Raw genomic sequence first — 22315 nt, 5'->3', positions numbered from 1 at the left:
GACTTTGCTGGCCCCGTTGTGCCGCAGAGTTATCTCCTCTCTCTTCATCCCCTCGTTCCCAGCAGTAGACTTGTTTTTCACGTCCACCTCTCTTTCTTACCTCTTTCAGCTTTCGTGTCTGCTTTACCCTACCTCATTGCACTCCTTTTCCCCCGAGCTCACGTGAGCCTGAGCTCAGTATTACCTGGACACTCACCTTTAGTGTATTGTGTAAATTGCCTTGGCTGAGTATGAATGTTTGGGCCTTTCAGTTCTTTATGTGACATTTCAGTGTTGGGGAAAGGCCTGCGAGGCCTTCAGTCAGTACTCCATTGCTGTGCTGCAAACTGAGATATCAGTGATCTGCTCACATTCTCTCTGTTCATAGTGATAGTTCTTGTTTACTATCAAATAGAAAACTTCCCATGTGAAAGTGTTCTGTGTGTTCCCCGATGCTGGCATTGTAATTGACTTCTGCTGGCCTGCTCGAAGACAGTGTTTGAAAAGTTGCCCTCCTTGGCTATTGGAGAGAGTGTTTCGTGAGCCTGGAGGGGCTCCTGCAGGCAGGTTGGGCTTTGAAGCCAGGCTGAGCCGATTAGAGCCGTGGACTGCTGCCTATTGGGCAAGTTGAGCCTCATTTGCCCACCTTGCAGGCTCTTAGTGAGGATTTAGTGAAATGGGGATTTGGTGCCTGTTATCCAGGAGGCATTTAGAAAATAGAGGATTTACTGTTGTTCATTATTATTGTTTCCTCCTCTAGAATTCCAGTGGAATAATCATTTCTAACCTGTCTACCTGGAACAGTTTTTCTCTCTCCTTTGTGAAATTCCTGTTTACTAGACATTCCTTGAGTGAGTTGTAATTCATGGAGGGGAGAAAGATAATGGAAGACTGGGTTACTAAAGACAAATTTGCCATTTTTGTATGTTTGCCTGGATCCAGTCTTCGGGTATATATTTGATTTTAAGCGAAGTTAAAACAAATAGAACTAAACTGAAATCTTTCTCTGTATTTTCTTTTAGGAGAAAGAAGCAACCAAGAAAACACAGTAATAAGGATTATTCAGTATGCAGTTTGCAGGGTATGTCTTGGAGCCGGTACGGAGTCACCTTTACTTTATATAAGCCACCTCTTAACATTTGGCATTGATGTTCAGAATGATTCTTGGGCACTGCAAGATCCTCAAAGATCAAAAAACGACTTAATTATTTCCTGTGCTAACTCAAAATGCACTTAATAGTAGAATTAGACAGTGGACTAGTATTTAAAAAGATGTTCAATAACAAGGATATTTTTCCTCCCAACCTCCAGTTAATCATAATGTCCTGTTTTTAGGTATACAATTATAGTTTCATAGACAATGAAAAGGCATATGTGTACCTAAAAAAAGTATTAAAAAAAAGTAAGTTTGTTGATAGTGAGAGTGACTAATCATTTCACTACAAGGTAGTCTGTCGTTATGAGGAGACCCTGTAAGATCCTTTCCCATGAACTTGCAAGTGGATTACAAATTATTCCACTCCGCCCCTTTGCTCGCACAGTTCTGGGAAGAGAAGCATTGAGCTATTAATAGTGATTATCTCTGGGTGTCTGAGACCCTAAGAAAAGATCTGTTTTTCCTTATCTGTATATTAATTTATTGCTTTGTAAGAAAATAAAATTAAAAATAAAATCTAATTAAATTAAAATTTAAACAAACTCAGATTTATTTATTAAATCTGATTTGTATGCCACATTCCAGGAAAATGTCTAAACTGAAGTGATACATGAAAAAGCAATATTATATAACTTGGGGGCAGCCTGAAGAAGTTTGTTTTGACAGCTAAAGTTGCATTTGCAAGTTTGTACTGTAGAAACATGGACTTGGGTAGAATTTTAAGTATAATTACTGCCCTTATGATTAATTGAAGTTACAGATTTGAAGATAGTTTTCTGCCCCCTGGAGTTAGATTAGAGTTTTCTATTTTTGAAAATTAATATGCCTGAATTAAACTTTCTTTTGGGGAACTACTGTCCAAATTAAGCAAGATCTTTCCATTTGGATTTTCCTGTTAATCTTATTAAAATTACTAGCTCAGATAACAAGAATAATATACCATATAGAAGAAATTTTGCTTTTTCTCCAGAACCTTTACATCATACTGGTTTCTTATTTTACAAATCTTAATCGACACAGGATTAATGATTTAGTTTTGGTTCTGAAATTAATTTACAGAGACATTGTAGCATAGTGGGTAAAAGCACAGATTTTGGTCAGACAGCTGGGAGAGTTAGAGAAGGCTTCACGGAAGGGATTTTTTGTATTTATAGGAAATGGTGCTAGTCTTGGAGTAACAAGAAGAGTTGTTGGCTTTCTGTCTAAGTGTTTATTCTTTGTGTTTTCCCTTGTCAATTCTTGCCTTGTTTTTTACGATGCTAATTGAAATTACTTTTGAAAAATGTTTTTTTAAAACATGTCTTATCAGACTTGCCAATTTTCTTATATCTGACATTGCCAAAAAATTGTTTCAACAAACTGATTTTTTTCAGTTTGCAAAATTTAATATGGTATTTAAATTCTCAACCTTTATAATGTAAGCCCTGAATATATTAATAGGTTATTATAAATTGCCCTGACTCATTTTATATCTCAATTTATTTACTTCAAGCTTCTCTTAAACCAAAATTTTTTTTAAAATGAAACTATAAAAGGAAAAGTTACAGAAACTTAATTTTGTTCCTCTTATTTTGTAGATGTCCATGGTGACATTGAAAATGAATTCCTTATTTTCACCAGATATTCTTATATGAGAAGATCCATTTCACACAGTCTAAATATTTTTTCTTCTGTCGGACCAGCATGGCAGGATTCAAGCGAGGGTATGATGGAAAGATTGCTGGATTATATGATCTGGATAAAACCTTGGGTCGAGGTCATTTTGCAGTGGTTAAACTTGCCAGGCATGTCTTTACAGGTGAAAAAGTGGCAGTAAAAGTTATTGACAAGACAAAATTGGACACTCTAGCCACTGGTCATCTTTTCCAAGAAGTGAGATGCATGAAACTAGTGCAGCATCCCAACATCGTACGCCTCTATGAAGTTATTGACACCCAGACCAAACTATATCTTATTCTAGAACTTGGAGATGGAGGAGATATGTTTGATTACATAATGAAACATGAGGAGGGACTTAATGAAGACTTGGCCAAGAAGTACTTTGCTCAGATAGTTCATGCTATATCTTATTGCCATAAACTCCATGTGGTTCACAGAGACTTAAAACCAGAGAATGTGGTCTTCTTTGAAAAACAAGGTCTTGTAAAGCTGACAGACTTTGGTTTCAGCAACAAATTTCAACCAGGGAAGAAGCTCACTACAAGCTGTGGATCTCTTGCATATTCTGCTCCAGAAATTCTGCTTGGTGATGAGTATGATGCACCCGCAGTAGGTAGGTAACCTTCTTCCAGTATTTGCCCACTCGATTTCTACCAGCTAGAGTGTAGTTGGTCAAATCACTTGTTGTTTATCTAAAAATAATTTTCAAGAGAATTTCTATTAAATGTGTCTTAATTAACAGATGGGGTTTCATGAATGCCATATATCCCTAAAGCTGGCAGTTACTTAATTTTACCCTTTAGATGGCAAATGTCTAAAGTATATTTGTCAGCACAAGGGAAAATGAGAGGTTATCATTTAAGGTAACCTCTCATCTGCTTGTTGTAGTTTTTTTTAAGGTCTGAGTACTTTTCCTCTTTTCTTAGATTCTTCTAGTAGTGACCCTAGTCGTCTCCTTCCTCTGAATACCCTTTCACAGTCATTAAGACACCTATTGGAAAGGTACTATGAATATTAGAGTGCAGTGTGAAGAATTTGGGCTTTTGGAATCATTTATTAATTGTGACCTTGAACAGTGTGCTTGACCTCTCTCTACTTCATTTCTTCATCCATAAAATAGAATTAGATCAGATTGTATTCCCATATTATCTTGTTTACTTTTCACAGCGACTTGTGTGGTGGTTATTGTCCATCTCATTGTACGGAATAGGAAATTGGCATACAGAGTGCTTGGTATATGGTGGTTTCCAGAATAGTGGTATCCCTTGGCATTCCCAGCTACCCTCTCCCTTTACTCCAACACATTTTTGTGCTCTCACTCTCTTGTCATGAGTTATCTACTTGTGGTGGAAATGTTTACTGGTTTTCAGCTTGTCTCAACTTTGTCCCCTTGGGGTCATACCTGAAGGTCATGTAGGAATTTATTTTTACTTTTTAAGGATTTATTAATCTGAAGATGTCATCAGCTATTTAAATTTTTGGTTTAATCTTGTAAAAATATGCCCTGATATTATATGCACATATGTCAAACTTCATAGATACGAGTCTTTCATTTGCATTCTGATCATTTGAAATGCAGGTTACAGAAGATTAAATACATACATTGAAGAGTACATTGAAGCATACTGGCTTATCTGAATACTCTGTACAGCAAGACACTGCTTTTCATGTTAGACTGTGTGTTCTGGAAAAGGAAGGGTTAATGAATGGTTTCTGCCCACTATAGATAACCAGGCTTTACTGAAGTCTTTCATTAGAGTATTTGAGCTAGAAGTTTTTGATTAGTGTTGCAGCTCTAATCAGAAAATGAAGCCAAGAATTTACAGAAGAGGAAACATAAATGTTTGAACTTGAAAAAGATGTTCAGCTTCACTAATAATCAGGGAAAGGTAAATCATAACCACAATAAGATACCGTTTCCTACTTTTCATGTTGGGAAAAACTAAAGTCAGACAACACCAATGTAGGTAAGACTATAGATCATCAGGAACTCTTGTACTATGTAGAATACAATTTGTCAGTACCTAGTAAAGTTAAAAATATACACATACAGTGGAATACTACTCAGCCATAAAAAAAAGACAAAGTCATCCCGTTTGTAACAACACGGTTGGACCTTGAGGGGATTATGTTAAGCGAAATAAGCCAGACAGAGAAAGACAAACACTGTATGATTTCACTTATATGTGGAAGATAAACAAAAACATGGACAAAGAGGACAGATTAGTTGTTATGGGAGGGGAAGAGGGTTGGGGGTGGACATAAGGGGTAAAGGGGCACATATATATGGTGACTGACAAATAATAATATACAACTTAAATTTCACAATGTTATAAACTATTATGACCTCAATAAAAAAAATAAATATATGCACATCCTGAGACTCAGCAATTCTACTCTTATGTACACACTCTAGAGAAGCTCTCACTCATGTACACGAGATTTCCCAATAATGTTTTTAACAGTGTTATTGAGTATTCATCTGCAGAATAAATTGTTCAATATTCATGTGACGAAACTCTGTATGTTGGTGAAAAATAATAAACTATGTATGTTAGCATGGCTGGAGTTTACACACATTATGTTTAAGAAAAACAAATTGGTAAAGAGTACATATAGTATTATATAAAAGTTTAAAACATGCAGAGCAGTGTTATAAAGTGTTTAAGGGTGCATGCACATGTAGTAAAGTATGAAGAATGCATGACATCAAGATAGATACTTCTGAGGGGCAGGCATACCTAGAGGGTTTCAACTGTACTGGTGATGTTTATTTCCTGAGTTGGCTGGTTGGTACACAGGTGTTCATTGCAATGTTCTTTATTTTGGTTTTTCCCCCCTTAAATACTGCATAATAAAACATCTAAAAGGTTTTTAAAAAGCAAGAGAAAATTGTCTGGAAGGATGCTCACCAGTCTGACAAATGGTTACCTTTTGTTGGTAAAGTAGGATTGGGTGGAGTTCATAGGTGTCTTTATTTGTATTTATTTCAATTCATTGGTCTAACTGTGTGATTGAAATAAATATAGAATTGCTTTAAAAAAACAAATGAACAGTTATCTTTCTGTTAATGTAGTATTAGTTTATTGTGCCGAAATCAATCAGTGATTTTTCACAAATCTTTAGCAAAATTAATTGGAACAAAGATTAAAATCAGTCATTTCATTAAATTACCAGATCTTGCTAAATAAAACAACTTTGGTTCAATTTTACAAGTAAGTGTTTTAAGAGTACACTCGTCCTCAACGTTGAGACTTAGTGCAGGAATTATCTATTTCGTTATGCTTTTCGAAGAACCTGATTTTTTTTTTAATTTATCAACTGCACTTTTGTTTTCTACATCATTACTTTTTCTTTCATTTTTATTAACTCTTTCCAGGATCATTGAGTTTCTTTTTTTTAAGTGTCTTGAATTGAAATCTTTTTTCTTTATTGTCCTGATTTCTATCTAAGAAATAACTTAAAGCTGTCTATTGTCTTCTCCCACAGTCTCTGGTAGCATCCTAGGGGTTTTACTCTGCAGTCATTGTTATTCATTGCTAAAGTTTATCTTTACTGTTTTGTTTCTTGTTTAACCCAAAAGGTTTTTGGTTTTTGAAAGAAATTCAAAGTGGATAGATTTATTTTTCCTTTTATGTATTTGATTTTGAATCTGTAATTTTAGTACGTTGCAGTTAATAAATATGCCCAATTGGTTTCTGCTTTGGGGAATATTTTTAGATTTTCTCTGTGGCTTAATGCATAGTAATTTTTGGTGACTATTGCCTAAAATACAAATAAAATATTTGTATTTTTAGTACATACCAAGTTTTTATACATAATTAAGGTTGTTAAAATTTGTTCCTTTGTATTATGTTTTTATTCTGGTCTGTTACTTTCTGAGAGAATTATGCTAGTCTCCTAATCTGTGAATTTTGTATTTTAATAATGTATTTTTTTATACATGTTGTTTTCAAGCTATGTTAGGTATATAAAAGTTTATAATTTTATATGATGAGCTATATCTTTTATCAGTATGAAACTGTACTTATTTGATGCTTATTGCTGTGTATTCTGTCATTCTGTTTCAGGTTTATCTTTTTTAAACACTATGTAGCTGTGTTTTGTGTCCAATCTGTGAGTCAGTCTTTTAATAGGTGAATTTAATCCATTCATATTTATTATTACTGGAATGTTTTTGTTCTCTTATTTTGTGGTTCTCATTTGCCTCATTATTTATTACCTTATCCTGTATTTTGTTGGGTTATTCAAGTTTTCTTTGCTCTTCCTCCCCTAGTGGTTTGCAAGACGTGCAGTCTGTTTTTCTTGTAAAAGTGTCTACCCTTAATGTCCAGAGTTAATCAGCATCCATATCATTCCCTCTATCCTACAAACAAGAACTACAGTTTGCTTTTACTTCCTTTGTAGTAGTAGATTTATTATTTGCTTTTATTTATTTATAATAAATACTTGGACTTAATTTTACAAATTTCTTGATTTACCACTGATTCTTGAATTCCCTGTCTTTCACTTGGGTTATTTTTGTTTGTTTGTTTGTAATCCTTTAGAGAGTATTTGTGAAAAATTCTCAAAGTCCTTGTCTAAAAGTATGCTCTTATTTGAATGGTAATTTGCCTCGGTATAGAAATACATATTCAAAATCTCTCCCAGCTTTGAAGATATTTTCCTGTCTTCTTTTTGCTTCTAAAATTGCCAGTGCAAAGTCTGATGTGAGACTAATTTTATTTTCATTGTAGGACTGCATTTCATTCATTCTGTGAAGCATGGTTTAACACTTCTGGAAGTTCTCCATAAAGTGGGTTTTCTGGGGTATTAGTTCTGTTTGATGCCCTTGCTTCCTCTCTCATGGTGCTCATTTTTCCTAGGTGCTTGGGATTGTTAGTTGTTTGTTTATCTCTGTCTTTGAGAGTCCCTAATAGCCTGTCTGTGAATGTGGTGACTGAGTATTATCATCTGCCTCCAGTGGACGTGGGACAGGAGCAAGATGTGGCCAAATGGGATGTCCTGGTATCTGGTGTTAGCATTTGACAGACTGTCAGCAGACCTTTGCCCCTAATGCCCACAGTCACTCGTCCTTCCTGGAACGAATGTCTGCTTGTTCGTGCTTGGTGATTTACAGGGTGAGAGTAATTAATTAATCCCTCTAATGGTTGTCTTGGTACAATCCTTCCTGTTTTCAGTCTGTGTCTTCTGGAAAGGAGCGCCACAGAAGCTCCTGCCAGCTGGGTTTTGGGGCTCTGATTGCCTCTTTCAGTGTAACCCCACCTGCCATCTCCCTTTTCTGTCATACATAGGGATTTGGGGAGAGAAGGGTGGCTAGATCATGCTTGGGGAGCTCTTTGCTTCGTCTGCTTCCATGGGCTTTCAAGAATGCGTGTTAAGTTGACTTCACTGAGTTAGAAAGGAAAGAGAAAAAATGATCTGTGTGAAAAATCCTGGAATCTCTTTGCAGTCTTTGGAATTCCTGCAGTAGAGATTGCAGTGCAGCATGTACATGGTGGAAAACTCGTTATTGCTGCTTGGTGAATCAGTTAAGACAGTGGAAAGACAGGCAGGGGGATGAACCGTGCCTGCTGAGGTAAGGCACACTTCATGCCTTTGCTCTGGAGAGAGCAGGCTCTTCTGAAACTAATGGGTTTCATCACCCTGTGGGGTGGCCTGCTTGTAGTGAGGCTCCAAGTGAATTTCTGGGTAAGTGAGGGGTTATTCTCAAAGCAGCGTTGGGAAAGAGCTTACTCTGCTTTAAAAAACAAAACTAAAGTGTGCTTTAAAGATTTCTCCATTAGAGAAACTCTAAAATGGGAAAACCGTTTCTTAGATCACACACAACTTTTCAGTTGTTGTAAAACCTTGACATTATGACTTTTTTCTACTTCATTAAAAATTTTAATCTTATTTTTAAGTTAAAATGAATTAATTTTGTATTGAGAACTTTGCCATCTCATTTGAGATTCAGAGGCTTCCTAGGATGTTACAGCTCTGGAACTGAAAACCCCTGTATTAGATGCTTCCTAGTTTATAAACTGTTTCAAAGATGAAAAGTCAGTCTCTGCATTAATTTATCATTTGGTAAATTAATATGCAGTCAATATCATTGAAAGCTAAATTACTTAAAACATGGCTCTGTATTAATGCAGTGCAGAGGTTTAGATTTAGAGTCAGTGAGTATAGCAGTATACTGTATAACAGTATAGTGTATAACAGTCTTTACAATTGCAGTTGAGCATTTAATGGAGATTATCCACAGTTATAGGAAGTGTCCTTGTGCATATGAGTATGTAAAAAACTCGAGTTCTTTTCTTCATAAATCTGTATTTTGCCCTACATTAAAATAATACTCTTTGCTGGCTCTCAGTAAACTAGGAATAGAGGGGAACATCCTCAACTTAATAAAGAGCATCTACAAAAACCCTACAGCTAATGTACTTAATGATGAAAGACTGAATGCTTTCCCCCTAAATTCAGAAACAAGGCAAAGAGGGACCAGCTGCGTGGTGTAATGGTTAAGTTCAGCATGCTCCACTTCGGTGACCCGGGTTCACGGGTTCAGATCCAGGGTGCAAACCTATACCACTTTACAGCCTTGCTGTGGTGGTGACCCATGTCCAAAATAGAGAAAGATTGACACAGATGTTAGGCTCAGGGCAAATCTTCCTCAGCAAAAAAAAAAAAAAAAAAGAAAGAAAGAAAGAAAAAGAAAGAAAGAAGGCAAGGAAGTACTTACCACTCTTATTCAACATAATGCTGGAAGGCATACAGATTGGAAAGGGAGAAATAAAACTCTCTCAGCCTGCCAATAACATGATTGCCTACATTGAAAATCTCAAAGTATCTACAGAAAAGTTCCTAGAACCAATAAATAAATTCAGCAAGATCACAGGATATAAGATCAACATATGAAAATCAATTGTATTTCTATACATGAACAACACATGTAGAGACCAAAATTAAAAACACAGTACTATGACCATCATGCCAAAGAAAATGTATGCATCTAACAAAACACAGTGTAACAAAAATAATTTATACTGAAAATTGCAAAATGCTAATGAAAGAAATCAAAGAAGACCTAAATAAATGGAGAGAGAAATCATGTTCATGAATTGGAAGACAACATAGTACAGATGTCAGTTCTCCTCACGTTAATCTATAGTTTTAATGCAATCCTATCAAAAGCCCTGCAAAGTTTTTCTAGTCATAGACATTATTCTAAAATTTTATGGAAAGGCCAAGGACCTAGAAGAGCGAAAACAATTAGGAAAAAGAATAATGAGAGGAATCACTACTACAGCCACTCTGGAAAATAGTTTGTCAGTTTCTTCTAAAACTAGATATGTACTTATGATGCAACCCTGCAGTTGCAATCCTGGATGTTCATCCCAGAGAAGTGAATCCTATGTTCACATAAAAAGCTGTACATGGATGTTCATAGCAGCTTTATTTGTAATGGCCAAAATCTGGAAACACCCCAGATGTCCTTCAACAGGTGAATGGTTAAACTGTGGTACATCCTTGCCAAGGAATACCGTGCAGCAATAAAAAGGGACAATCTGTTGATACAACAGCTTGGATGGCTCTCAGGGGAGTTATGCTTAGTGAAAAAAGCTGATCTCAAAAGCTTTTGTACTGTATAATTGTGTTTATATGATTCTTGAAGAAACAAAGTTATAAATGTGGAGAACAGATTGGTGGTTGCTGGGGGTTAGAGATGGTCGTGAGTGGTGTGGCTATAAAGGGATAGCACGAAGGAGCCTTGTGGTGATGGAACACTTCTGTATCTAATGGCAGTTACATGAATCTACACATGTGATAAAATTGCACAGAAACTGCATACACACAAATGAGTGCATGTAAAATGATGAAATCTGAATAAGCTGTGTGCACTGTCCCAATGTTAGTTTCCTGGTTTTTACATTGTACTGTAGTTAAGCAAAATGTTGCCACTGGGGGAACCTGGATGAAGAGTACATGAGATCTCCCTGGTGTTTTTTTTTTTTTTTTGGCAACTCCTGTGAATCTATAATTATTGCAAAATAAAAATTTGAAAAGTAATATGTATATTATTCATTGCCTAGAAGGCAGATATCCCACTGTAGACATTACTGAGATGCTGTGTAGGGTTGTTTTTACTTCATTTTTAACCGTAATGCCTGATCATGGTCTGGGGATGATGGTCACTATGATAGAAACACACTGCATTTTTGCACTATTAAATGCATGCCAACGTATGTCAGTCTTATATTTTTTTAAAAATAAAAACAATTTTAAGACCAGATAATCAGCTGAAAATTATCCTATATCCACTGAGGTGAGAGCATTTAGCCCTCTCCATGTTGAAAGTCTGTACTTGTATTTATTTTAGAGCTGTGGTTCTTAATTTTTTCTGGTTCACTAATGCCTTAAGATCTGATCAAGGCTATGGGCACATCTTAATATTGTGTTCTTAAGTATCTTTAATTATTCGTTTCTTTGACCTAACTGATTGAATGTGAAGACCATCTCAAAATCCAGTATGAATTTAAAAATGACAGGCTGGTCTGTCTGAAAAGAATTACCTTGTCTTGTGAAAAAGTAGATTAGTAAAACATAAATTGAGACATTCTTGACTACTAATTTATATACTGTTATAGTGCATATACTATGCCACTTTTTGGAAATCTTAGCCTGTTCAAGCGTGAGTTGTGGTTAAACTAGAAGCCACAGTTACTGCACTTAGCGCAGTCGCTCCTTGCTCCGCCCTAGTCCTGTGATGAAACATCTCAGCATACTCCCTTTTATAAGAGAGGCTTTTAGAGAATTTAGGAACTGGATGGCCATGAAAAGGACTGTGATTGTAGCATCATGTTATAATATGTTCAAATATTTAAATGTTTCCTCCTTGAAATTTTTTTTTTTCCGTGAGGAAGATTGTCCCTGAGCTAACGTCTGATGCCAGTCATCCTCTGTTTTGTATGTAGGATTCCACCATAGCATGGCTTGATGAGTGGTGCATAGGTCCCCCCCAGGATTCAAACCGCAAACCCTGGGCCACTGAAGTGAAGTGCATGAACTTAACCACTACCACTGGGCCAACCTGAAAATTTTTAAAAGAATTACTCCTTCCTGTACAGACAGTACAACCTGAGCCATAAAACCTTTGTGGCAGAACTTTGAAATAGTCCAAAAGGACATAAATCAGAAATTTTCTCCTTGGTTTATATAAATCTATTATAGTGTATGTCATGAATTGATAACTCCTTGCTTTTATTTCTGGTTGATTCCAGAAAAGCTGTTAATGTACTTTTTTTACAGTCCTTTCCAAGCTGCACAAAATCTGAGTGTGTGGTTTCATTTGCCTTCTGAAAGTTAGATTGATTAGAGACAGATCCCGTAGTAATGTTTCACTGTTTTCTGACTTGGACCTTCTCTTCCCGCAGTCAGAATCTGGTCAAATTTTGTATTAGTTTCTCTTACGCCGTTTGCCATGGGACATATGGCCCTGATGGGCTCTAGATGAGAAGACCGAGACCTAGGCTTTTGTTATAGAGTTTTAGGCCCAAGTGCAGAGTTTGGGATTATACATTTTTAAAGGATCATCTGTGCCTCTTATACCCATACGGAAGGAAGTTTGGTCTGCTTTAAAGTAGTACCTTGTCTGTTTCATTTAAAAAGGTAAACATAAAACCTGCCTGCATGGTATCTGACCAGAATGAACTATGTTACAGCCTGGGGCCCAGGCAGCATCACACATGCTGCATTCAGTTGAGAAGTGAAAAACATATCCTGAGAAATGTGGCACACAGCTTCCACAACCCAGCTGCCAAGTGCAAGGTCACATACTCTGAAAGACATCTTTTTCAAAGTGTGACATCATCACTTGTCACATAAAACCAAAAGAGAAAATGAAAATCCTCTTGTAAACTTTCTGAAGTTTCACATGCCTGTGAGCAATGACAGTTATTTCAGAAGTCACAATTAAAAATTGATCTGGGCAGGGCCCAGCCCAGTGGCTTAGTGGTTAGGTTCACATGCTCTGCTTCGGTGGCCCGGGGTTCATAGGTTTGGATCCCCAGTGCGAACCTACACATCCCGCTCATCAAGCTGTGCTGTGGTGGCATCCCACATATAAAGTAGCGGAAGATTGGCACAGATGTTAGCGCAGGGGCATCTTCCTCAGCAAAAAAATAATAATAATAAAGAAGATAAATAAATAATTGATCTGGCATGAACCTTCTGTAAATAAAAGCACTTTATTCAGTATTTGTTCTGTATTCACAGCTTACTGGCTTTCTAATGTGAATGTTATATAATTAAGCATTTGGGAAGCAGGTAGCAGAAATTCTGTACCTTGAGTAAAATCATCTGGGTTTTATAAATAAGCTATTGTTGAATTGAATATTTGTAATAAAGATTCTTGAGCATGAAATGTTATGAGTGGTATAATCTATAGGTACCATATTGATGGGTTTTTCAGGCTAACTCAATCATTGATTTTTCAGTGAGAGGCCTGAAAAATATGATAGGAATGGCTTTTGTGTTTTTGGTGTTTTCCCTCCTGCATTTTTAGCTCTGGTGCTTATTGTTCTGTTCACTGTGTCAGAAGGTTCAGATCAAATGAAATATATGTCGACACTGTTTTGCAAAGTATAATTTACCCTACTGTACTAATGGTATGGTAAGATTTAAACTGGGGTTCTCAACTCACCCATCAGTTTTACCTAGGGGAGATTAAAAACAAACGGGCAACCTTGCCTGGGCCCCACTCCTGGAGTTGATAGCCTTGGGTGAGGCCCACGTCCAGAAGGTTTGTGGGATTCTCATGTGCATCCAGCCTTGCCTATCACTAATTTAAGTCCTTAGAATCAAAAGTTTTTAGTACTAGTGGAAAAACAGATTCCCAACATTTTAATTCTAATATTCTCCAACAAACAGGTGTTAGAAAAAACATTTGACCTCTTTAGTTTCAAAAAGTGAACAAGAATGTGTAGTTTTTTTTTGATGTTGATAATTGAGCTTAAATTTCTCCCCCTGCCCCCACCCCCATTTTTAATCACACTCTGCTCTTTTAGGAATAAGTAAGTGAGAAGTAAATTTCAGGTCCTTTGGAAATTTTTTCTGGTGCTGTTCCAGTGTCTGGAACGTCAAACTAGATACCTCTCTCAGGGACCCTTGTCCTTGCCTGTCCTCTGAGCCTGGAGACTGTCCTGCCTGCTCCCTTTCCACGGCCATCCCCTGGAGTTTCCGATTAGGGCATCTGCTGGCCTCGTGCAGGTCAGAAGGTTGCCCCTCTGCCTCATTCATCATTTTCTTCCCCCGGAGGATTGATAGCACCTTTGCAGTTTTCTAAGGGCTCTTACTACTATTAACTAGACAGGGTCTTGTGTTAAGTGGGCCTTAGTGCACCTCTTACTCCCTTCCTCTGAAATCCCGTGTGGAAGGACAGAGGTGTGCAGGGCTGATACTGTAGGTCGTATGTGAATAAAAATTGGAGTCTCTGTTCATCTGCTTTTCAGACTAGGGCCCAAGCTCTGGGTCTTTGGGTATTTCGTCAGAACAGCTAGGAATTGGGCTGCCTGGCATGAGTATGTGTATCTTAGAAAGAAGACGGGAGAGGAGGGATTTTAGAGGCAGCTTTCCTTTCCTTTGTTTCCTGCCGCCACACACGCCACACTTCTCAGGTGTGGACAGGTGCAGGTGCGGGGAGGCCCTGGGGCTGGGGGCGAGGGTAAGTCAGGAATTGCAGTTGGGAACAGCTGTAAGGAGAGGGAAGTTTCTGGGGTCCGCAGAACAAGGTGGCAGTTTCAAGTAACCACCACTCATAAGGAAAACAATGCTTATCAGCTCCTTTTAAAATTTGAGTCTCTCCTCATGTCACTCCTCTGCTCAAAACACTTTAAAGACTTCCCATTTCATTCACAATCAAAACCAGAGACCTTCACAGTGGCCAACATGCCCTCAAGATTGGTTTCCCCACTTCTTCTCTGACTTTTCCCTCCCACTGTTTTCCCAGTTGCTCCCTCAGCTTCAGCCACACTGCCTCCTTGCTGTTGGTCACATTCCACATCCAGCCCTGCCTCAGGGTCCTTCAGTCTCCCATCCCTGTGCCTAGACCACTCCTGCCGACGTGCCGCCCTCTTGGCGAGGCCTCACCTGCTCCTCCACAGGCAGAGGGCTCACGCCTGCCTCTTCTTCGCCCCTAACCCATGTCTCTGCTGTTACTGCCATTTGTGAAATAGGGATGGTATTAGTTCCTACCTTCAGGATTGTTGAAGGGACTAGATGAGTGAATACAGGTCAAGTACTTAGCATAATGCCAGACACAGCATGGCCCTTTAGTGATCAAGAGGTAACTGTCTCAGCACGGCCTCTTTTGGAGAGATCACAGAATGGCTTGTGTTTCTGTGGTGCTGCACTGCAGTCCCAGAGGGCATTTAACCATCACCGCCTGCTCTCTTCTCCTTTGGAAAGTTGTTGTCGGGGGCGGGGTTCTGAAATGTCGGCTGCCTGGGAGAACTGGGGGGAAGGGCAAGCCCAGGACCTTTGCCTATGTGTTTTTCTCACACGTGTTTTTCATTGTATTTAACTTTCAGAATGTTTGGTTATTTGTATTTAGGGAATAGGTTAACTTCTAAAGTAGAGATTTGTGTATGTGTTTTTAATGTTGGATAAAAAAAATAAAGTCAGTCCTGGTATTTATTTGATAGCTGGTTAGTTTCTTGGAACTTCAGAAGAGCTTTTCAAACCACCCAAAACGGTAACTATTTCAATACAGAAATACGTGTAGAAACTGAAACCACTTATATTCACTTCAGGTTGTAGCATAGGAAACATTTAGGGAGTTGAAAACATCAAATCTGCTTGGGTATTTTTCTTGAGGTTTTTCTTTTTAGTGGGGAGAGACAAACCTGTTGAAGAAAGACTGGTTTGCAAAACAGAAAATCACTAGTTAGAACAGACTTTTTAACACAAAATATTTGGAATCCTGTTGTTCAGAATACACATTGCTGCACAGAGTCAGAACTCCGAATGGCCGAGTGAGTTATTGCGGTGTTTTTCAGAACTGTTGAAGAAGGTGTGTGTCTGCTGACATGCAGGTGCTGTGCTTGATCACTCTCTTGTGCACACTCTTGAGGTGGCCTTATGGGACTAGTTCCTGACAGGTCTCAGTTTCTGGGGACACCCTGTCTCTTCATGTCGGGAAGTTGCATGTGTGGTCCTGACTCCCCAAATGGCTGCTTGGGAAATGCTTTCACAGTTACATTCTAATGCAGAGTGTGGTGTACTTCCTTCATGGGCTGTGGCTTCTGGCAGTCAGATCCTCACATTACTGTTGACTTTGGTAGAGAAAGATGGAGAGCAGACATAGAACAGGGCACCACAGAGCTAAGGCGGGTTAAGTAGCAGGGACTGTCCTGTGGAACTGATGCTTCATTATAGTTATGATTCCAAATAAGTACCCTTCGCTGTTTTTTCATTTTTTTATTCCCATGATTCTATATAACCCATTTCTGTATAGCCTAGTTTGTCTTTGGAAAACATTGACTTATCTCACCTAATTTTTATTGATTTATTAGCTTTATAGTGATGTGTTTAAAATTACATCCAGTAAAGTATAAAACAGTGCCTAATTTAATATTTTAAAAATTTAGTTCAGAATTATTTTAAAGCCTGGAACCTAAGGAAAATATTGTAGGACCTCAGCATTTGTGGCACTGTCTCGTGAGTAGGAAAACAAGACTCTATGGAGTTAGACCCTCCTCCTAGATACATCTAAATTCTAGTGTCTGGGATACAGCCAGGCACAGAGTAGGCACACTAGTTTGTTGGATAAAAATAATGGAGGGGTTGTAGATGGCTAAAAAAAAAGAGGATAAAGAGATGCAGAGGACCCATGCCCTCGGTGCCTTTTCCCGTTGGAATTGGATGGGATGATGCCAAGGCTTGCTCACTTCAGATGGCTTGTCTCTCTTGCTCAATGGTAAGGTCCTTGAGAGAGGGAACTGTGTGTTTATTTATATGTTATCTGTGTCCCATCCCCATTGCCTAGTAAACAATGACAACCTCTTAATGTTTTTTTAAATGAGTAAATATTACAGAAATGAACTAACGAAATGAAAATTTACATTCTTCTAAAGTTCTTTACAAAGTTTAATTGTGGCTGCCTTCCATGGCTCCTCTTAATTTCTTTGCTCACATCATAACCCCTTTTCCTTGTCTTCTATATGTGTATTTAATGAATCCTAGACTCATCATGAGTCTGATGAAATCTGTGGTTCCTCTCTTCAGAGAGATGCAGAGGTGCAGTTTTTCAGAGGTGTTGTATGAAATACTATGAAGCCCATTTTTGGATCTGATCTTGCAAGTTTATGGGGCTGAGTAAAGAGTGGGCCCACAACTTCTTGACAGAAATGATGCACACAAGCAGTTTTGAAATAAACTTTGGAGCATAAAATATAAGTGTGAAATAGTGTCCTTATTTTTGTGCCTTTGGCTACTTGACTCTAACTTGTTTTATTTATTAGATCTCTCATTTTCCTTATTGTGTTTTAAAATTCCTAGCTGTGATTTGGAATGGAAAATTGGAGCTAAGATTATAGACAGGGCTGCTCCCAAAAGGAACGTCAAGTTGTTGGGGGTACAGTGTTCTTTTTAGTTTTTAAAGTCAAAGTAGACTTAATTGGTGGGTATTTGGTGTGTCTGATACAATTTTTTTAAAACCCCATTTTGTGTCATTAACTGTATGTATTAACTCTTTGTTGACATTTGGAAGTTCTTGTTAAAGTTTAAAAGAGACTTACCATAGATTGGGAGCTCCAGTAGATGGCAGGGAAGCCCCTCAGGTGGTTGACCTCCATGTTCCAAGATGGGATTCTCAGTTTTGTACTGAGTGGTAACTAGTTTCTAGAGGACTGAAACTGGCTTAACCAATTCTTGAGAGACTAATGTGTATGAATACCATTGATTGATAAAGCAGTCATGTGGTGCGTGATGACGTTTCTGTCAACAACAGTCTGCATATACGACAGTGGTCCCATGAGATTAGTACCACATAGCCTAGGTGTGTAGTAGATTACAACATCTAGGTTTGTGTAAGCGCACTCTATGATGTTCACATGACAACAAAATTGCCTAATGACACGTTTCTCAGAATGTATCCCTGTTGTTAAGTGACACATGACTGTACAAGACATTCAATATCAGCCCACTATAAGCTTATATTCATGTATCAGAGTAGCTATATTTTCATAACTTTACCTATTTTTCAAGTTTTCTAAAAAGCTAGATTTACCATCTAGCTTCAGTATCAAAATGAATTCATTAATCAGCAGAGGCAAGACTAGGTAGAGAATTTGTATTCTCTAGCTTTCTAACTCTTGACTCTTCCAGCAACTGTCAGGGGAATAAGGAGAACTGCTTTTCATATGGTGAGGAGGCTTTCTAAGGCTTTATTCTTATGTTACTTTATGTAAGATAGATGAACTTCAGAATCCTTAGCTACCAGTGTCTGTTAGCAATTAGAGAGCTAATTACTGATCACTTTCTTTAGATCAGTTTTTGAGTTGTTCCAAACACAGCAGAACGCCAGGAAGCAAGCAAAGAAAGGCTCCTAGGATGCTGGAATGGACTGGCCTAAGCCCATGTACAAAAGCTCATGTATTTTATTGATAGTTGTCATTCAAGGTCTCACTCAGATCCTTATTTAATTTTATGTAAAATTCTAGCAAGTTCAATAAATTCTTATTTCTAACCTTTAGCTGATTGATAGAGCATAGAGACTTTATAGAGTCTGGCACACTGATAGCAGCAAGAGATGAGAAAGAATCATGAAATCATAGTTGAAAACTCTTAAAAACATGATATTCCTGAACAACTAGTGGATCAAAGAAGAAATTAAAGGGAAAATAAATAAGCTTCTCGAGACAAAAATGGAAACACAACATATCAGAACTTATGAGGGTGCAAGAAAAGCAGTTTTAAGAGGGAAGTTCAGAGCAGTAAATGCCTATGTTTAGAAACAGGAGAGATCCCAAGTAACCTAACTCTACACCTTAAGGGACTAGAAAAAGAAGAACAAACTGAGCCAAAAGGCAGCAGAAGGAAGGAAATAGTAAAGATTAGAGCAGAAATAAATGAAATAGAGAACAGAAAAACAATAGAAAAGATTAACTAAACTAAGAGTTGTTATTTGAAAAGATAAACAAAATTGACAAACCCTTACCTAGATTAACCAAGGAAAAAAGAGGACCTAAATCAACAAAATTATAAATGAAAAAGGAGACATTACAAGAAATACAAAGGATCATGAGAGGCTATTATGAACAACTATATGCCAACAAACTGAACAATGTAGAAGAAATGGAAAAGTTCTTAAAAACGTACAACCAAGACTGAATCAGGAAGAAATAGAAAATCTGAATAGACCAATTACTAGTAAGGAGATTGAATCATTAATCAAAAATCTCACAATGAAGAAAAGCCCAGGACCCGATGGCTTCACTGGTGAATTTTACCAAACATTTAAAGAAGAATTAACATCAGTCCTTTTCAAACTCTTCCAAAAAATCAGAGGAGGGAACGCTCCCAAACTCATTTTACGAAGCCAATGTTATCCTGATACCAAAGCCTGAAAAGGATGCTACTAGAAAAGAAAACTACAGGCCAATATTCCTGATGAATATAAATGCAAAAATTCTCAATAAAATACTAGCAAACCTAATTTAGCAGCACATTAAGAAGATCATTCACCATGATCAAGTAGAATTGATCCCTGGGGTGCAAGGATGGTTCAACATATGCAAATCAGTCACTTTGGTACATCGTATTAATAGAATTGGAAAGCAAGAAGTAAAATTGTCTGTATTTACAGATGACATGATTTTATATATAAAAAGATCTTAAAGACTCTGAAGAATTGTTAGAACTAATCAGCAAATTCACTAAAATCATGGGATACAAAATTAACATAGAAAAATTAGTAGTGTTTTTATACACTAACTGAATTTTCTGAAAAGGAGATAAATCGATCTCATTTATGATAATAAGGAGGTGAAAGATCTCTACTGTGAAAACTACAAGACATTGATGAAAGAAACTGAAGACAGAAATAAATGGAAAGATATCTCGTGTTCATAGATTAGAAGAATTAATATTATTATAATATCAGTGCTACCAAAAGCCACCTATAGATTCAATGCAATCCCTACCAAGATTCCAATGGCATTTTTTACGGCAATAGAAAGAACACTCCTTAAATTTATATGGAACCACAGAAGACCCCAAATAGCCAAAGAAATCCTGAGAAAGAAGAACAAAGCAGGAGGCATCACACTTCCTAATTTCATGATTATAAGGCTATAGTCATTAAAGCAGTATCATACTAACATAAAAACAGAGTGGTAGACCAGTTGAGAGCCCAGAAATAAATCCAAGCATATATGGTCAACTAATATTTGGCAAGGAAGTGAGAGTACTTAATGGAGAAAAGATAGTCGCTTCTGTAAATGGTTCTGGGAAAATTGGATATTCACTTGTAAAAGAATGAAACTTGACCTCTATCTTACACTACTCACAAAAATTAACTTGAAATAGATTAAAGACTTAAATGTAAGACCTGAAACCATAAAACTCCTAGAAGAAAACGTGTGAAAAGCTCCATGATATGAATCTTGGTAAGGATTTTTTGGAAATCACACCATGGAAAGCACAAGCAGCAAAATCAAAATAAACAGGTGGGACTACATCAAACTAAAAAGTTTCTGCACGGCAAAAGAAACCATTAACAAAGTGAAAAGACAACCTATGAAATGGGAAAAAATATTTGCAAACCGTGTTTCTGATACGGGGTTAATATCCAAAATCTATCAAGAACTCATACAAGTTAATAGCAAAAAAAGCAAATAATCTGGTTTAAACATGGGCAAAGGACCTGAACATTTTTCCGAAGAAGACATATGAATGGCCAAAGAGGTACGTGAAAAGATGCTCAACATCACTAGTCATTAGGGAAATTCAAATTAAAACCGCAGTGAGATAGCACCTCATGCTTGTTAGAAGGGCCATCATCAAAAAGACAGGAGATAACAAATCCTGGCATGGAGGTGGAGAAAAGGGAACCCTTGTGCACTGTTGCTGAGATTGTAAATTTGTACAGCCACTATGGAAAACAGTATGGAGGATCCTCAAAAAATTAAAAATAGAACTACTGTGTGATCCAGCAATTCCACTTCTGGGAATATATCCAAAGGAAACAAAAACACTAAGTCAGAAAGATATCTGCACCCCCGTGTTCATAGCAGCATTATGTCCAGTGGCTGAGACATGGAAACAACCCACGTGTCCATCGATGGATAAAGAAGTTGTGAGAGAGATATATACACATATATACATGCTCGCACACATAGTGAAATGTTACTCAGCCACAAAAAAATGAGGAAATACTGCCATTTGCAACAACATGGATATGCCTTAAAGGCATGCTAAGTGAAATAAGTTGGATGGAAAAAGACAAATCCTGTATAATCTCACTTCTATGTGGAACCAAAAAAAAACCAAAGTCATAGAAAAAGCAATCAGATTTGTGGTTCCCAGAGGCAAAGAGAGGAGGAATTGGGAGAAGGTGGTCAAAAGGTACAAACTTCCATTTATAGGATAAATAAGTATTAGAGATAGAATGTATGACATGATGACTGTAGTTGACACTGCTGTATGATATACAGGGAAATTAAGAGAGTAGATCCTAAGAGTTCTCATCACAAGGAGAAATGAGTTTTTCTTTTCTTTTTACTGTATCTCTATGAGATGATGTTGACTAAACCTATTGTGGTAATTATTTCACAATATATGTGAATCAGACCATCATGCTGTACACCTTAAATTTAATACAGTGATGTATGTCAATTATTTCTCAATAAAACTGGAAAAACAAACAGACAGGCTACAGCCCTCTGTCTGCTGCCTGGAGTCCGGGTGTTTAGCAGTGCTTTTGGACACTTTTGGAGGTAGGATGAGGTACATACTTGCCATGGAAGCAGCTCTAAAAGGGGAATCCTAGATGGAAGATAAGATGGAGCCATATTTTAAATGCCAGATGGTTGTTTCTTTTTCTGTAAATGAATGAACAGGAAAGAATTGTGGCAAGGCCCAGGACACAAAGGACAGCAGTGCCATCCCTCCTGGAAATTCTTCCTTCGTTGCTGACCTCTAGGGTCTCATTACGATTGCATCTCAGCACCTAGCACAGTGCCTGGCAAGTAGTGGTGCCGCACATTTGTTGATATATGTATCAGTGTCTGCTTTGTGGTCCTTTAGTGTAAGGGCCAGTTCTCCCAAGGGCATGTCTATATCTTAGCATGGTTCTTTTCTATTTTATTTTCATTTTATTATTATTGTTTTTGAGGAAGATTGGCCCTGAGCTAACATCTGTTGCCAGTCTTCCTCTATATCGTATGTGGGATGCTGCCAGGGCATGGCTTGACAAGCGGTGCTAGGTCCGTGCCTGGGATCCGAATCTGTGAACCTTGGGCCGCTGAAGTGGAGTGCATG

The 22315-nt window shown here is 37.6% G+C and overlaps 1 protein-coding gene across 6 annotated transcripts in view; it reads left to right on the top strand.

The window, feature by feature from the left end:
• The window catches only part of SNRK (SNF related kinase), a 60692-nt gene that overhangs the window by 12775 nt on the left and 25602 nt on the right, over positions 1–22315 (top strand). For 2 of the 6 annotated variants that reach the window (XM_023620631.2, XM_023620628.2), the window contains 3 exons: positions 1002–1060; positions 2713–2838; positions 2934–3407. In XM_023620631.2, coding sequence (XP_023476399.1) covers positions 2766–2838; positions 2934–3407 — 547 coding nt within the window. In that variant the 5' untranslated portion in view covers positions 1002–1060; positions 2713–2765. Of the gene's footprint in view, positions 1–1001; positions 1077–2712; positions 3408–22315 lie in introns of all 6 variants that reach the window. The other 4 variants (XM_023620629.2, XM_070237889.1, XM_023620632.2 and 1 more) reach the window with 3 other exon arrangements.

The sequence above is a fragment of the Equus caballus genome, chromosome 16 (genome assembly GCF_041296265.1).
Source record: "Equus caballus isolate H_3958 breed thoroughbred chromosome 16, TB-T2T, whole genome shotgun sequence".
Taxonomy (NCBI): domain Eukaryota; kingdom Metazoa; phylum Chordata; class Mammalia; order Perissodactyla; family Equidae; genus Equus; species Equus caballus.
The sequence above is the reverse complement of the archived record's forward strand: the minus strand, read 5'-3'. Positions and strand labels throughout refer to the sequence as shown.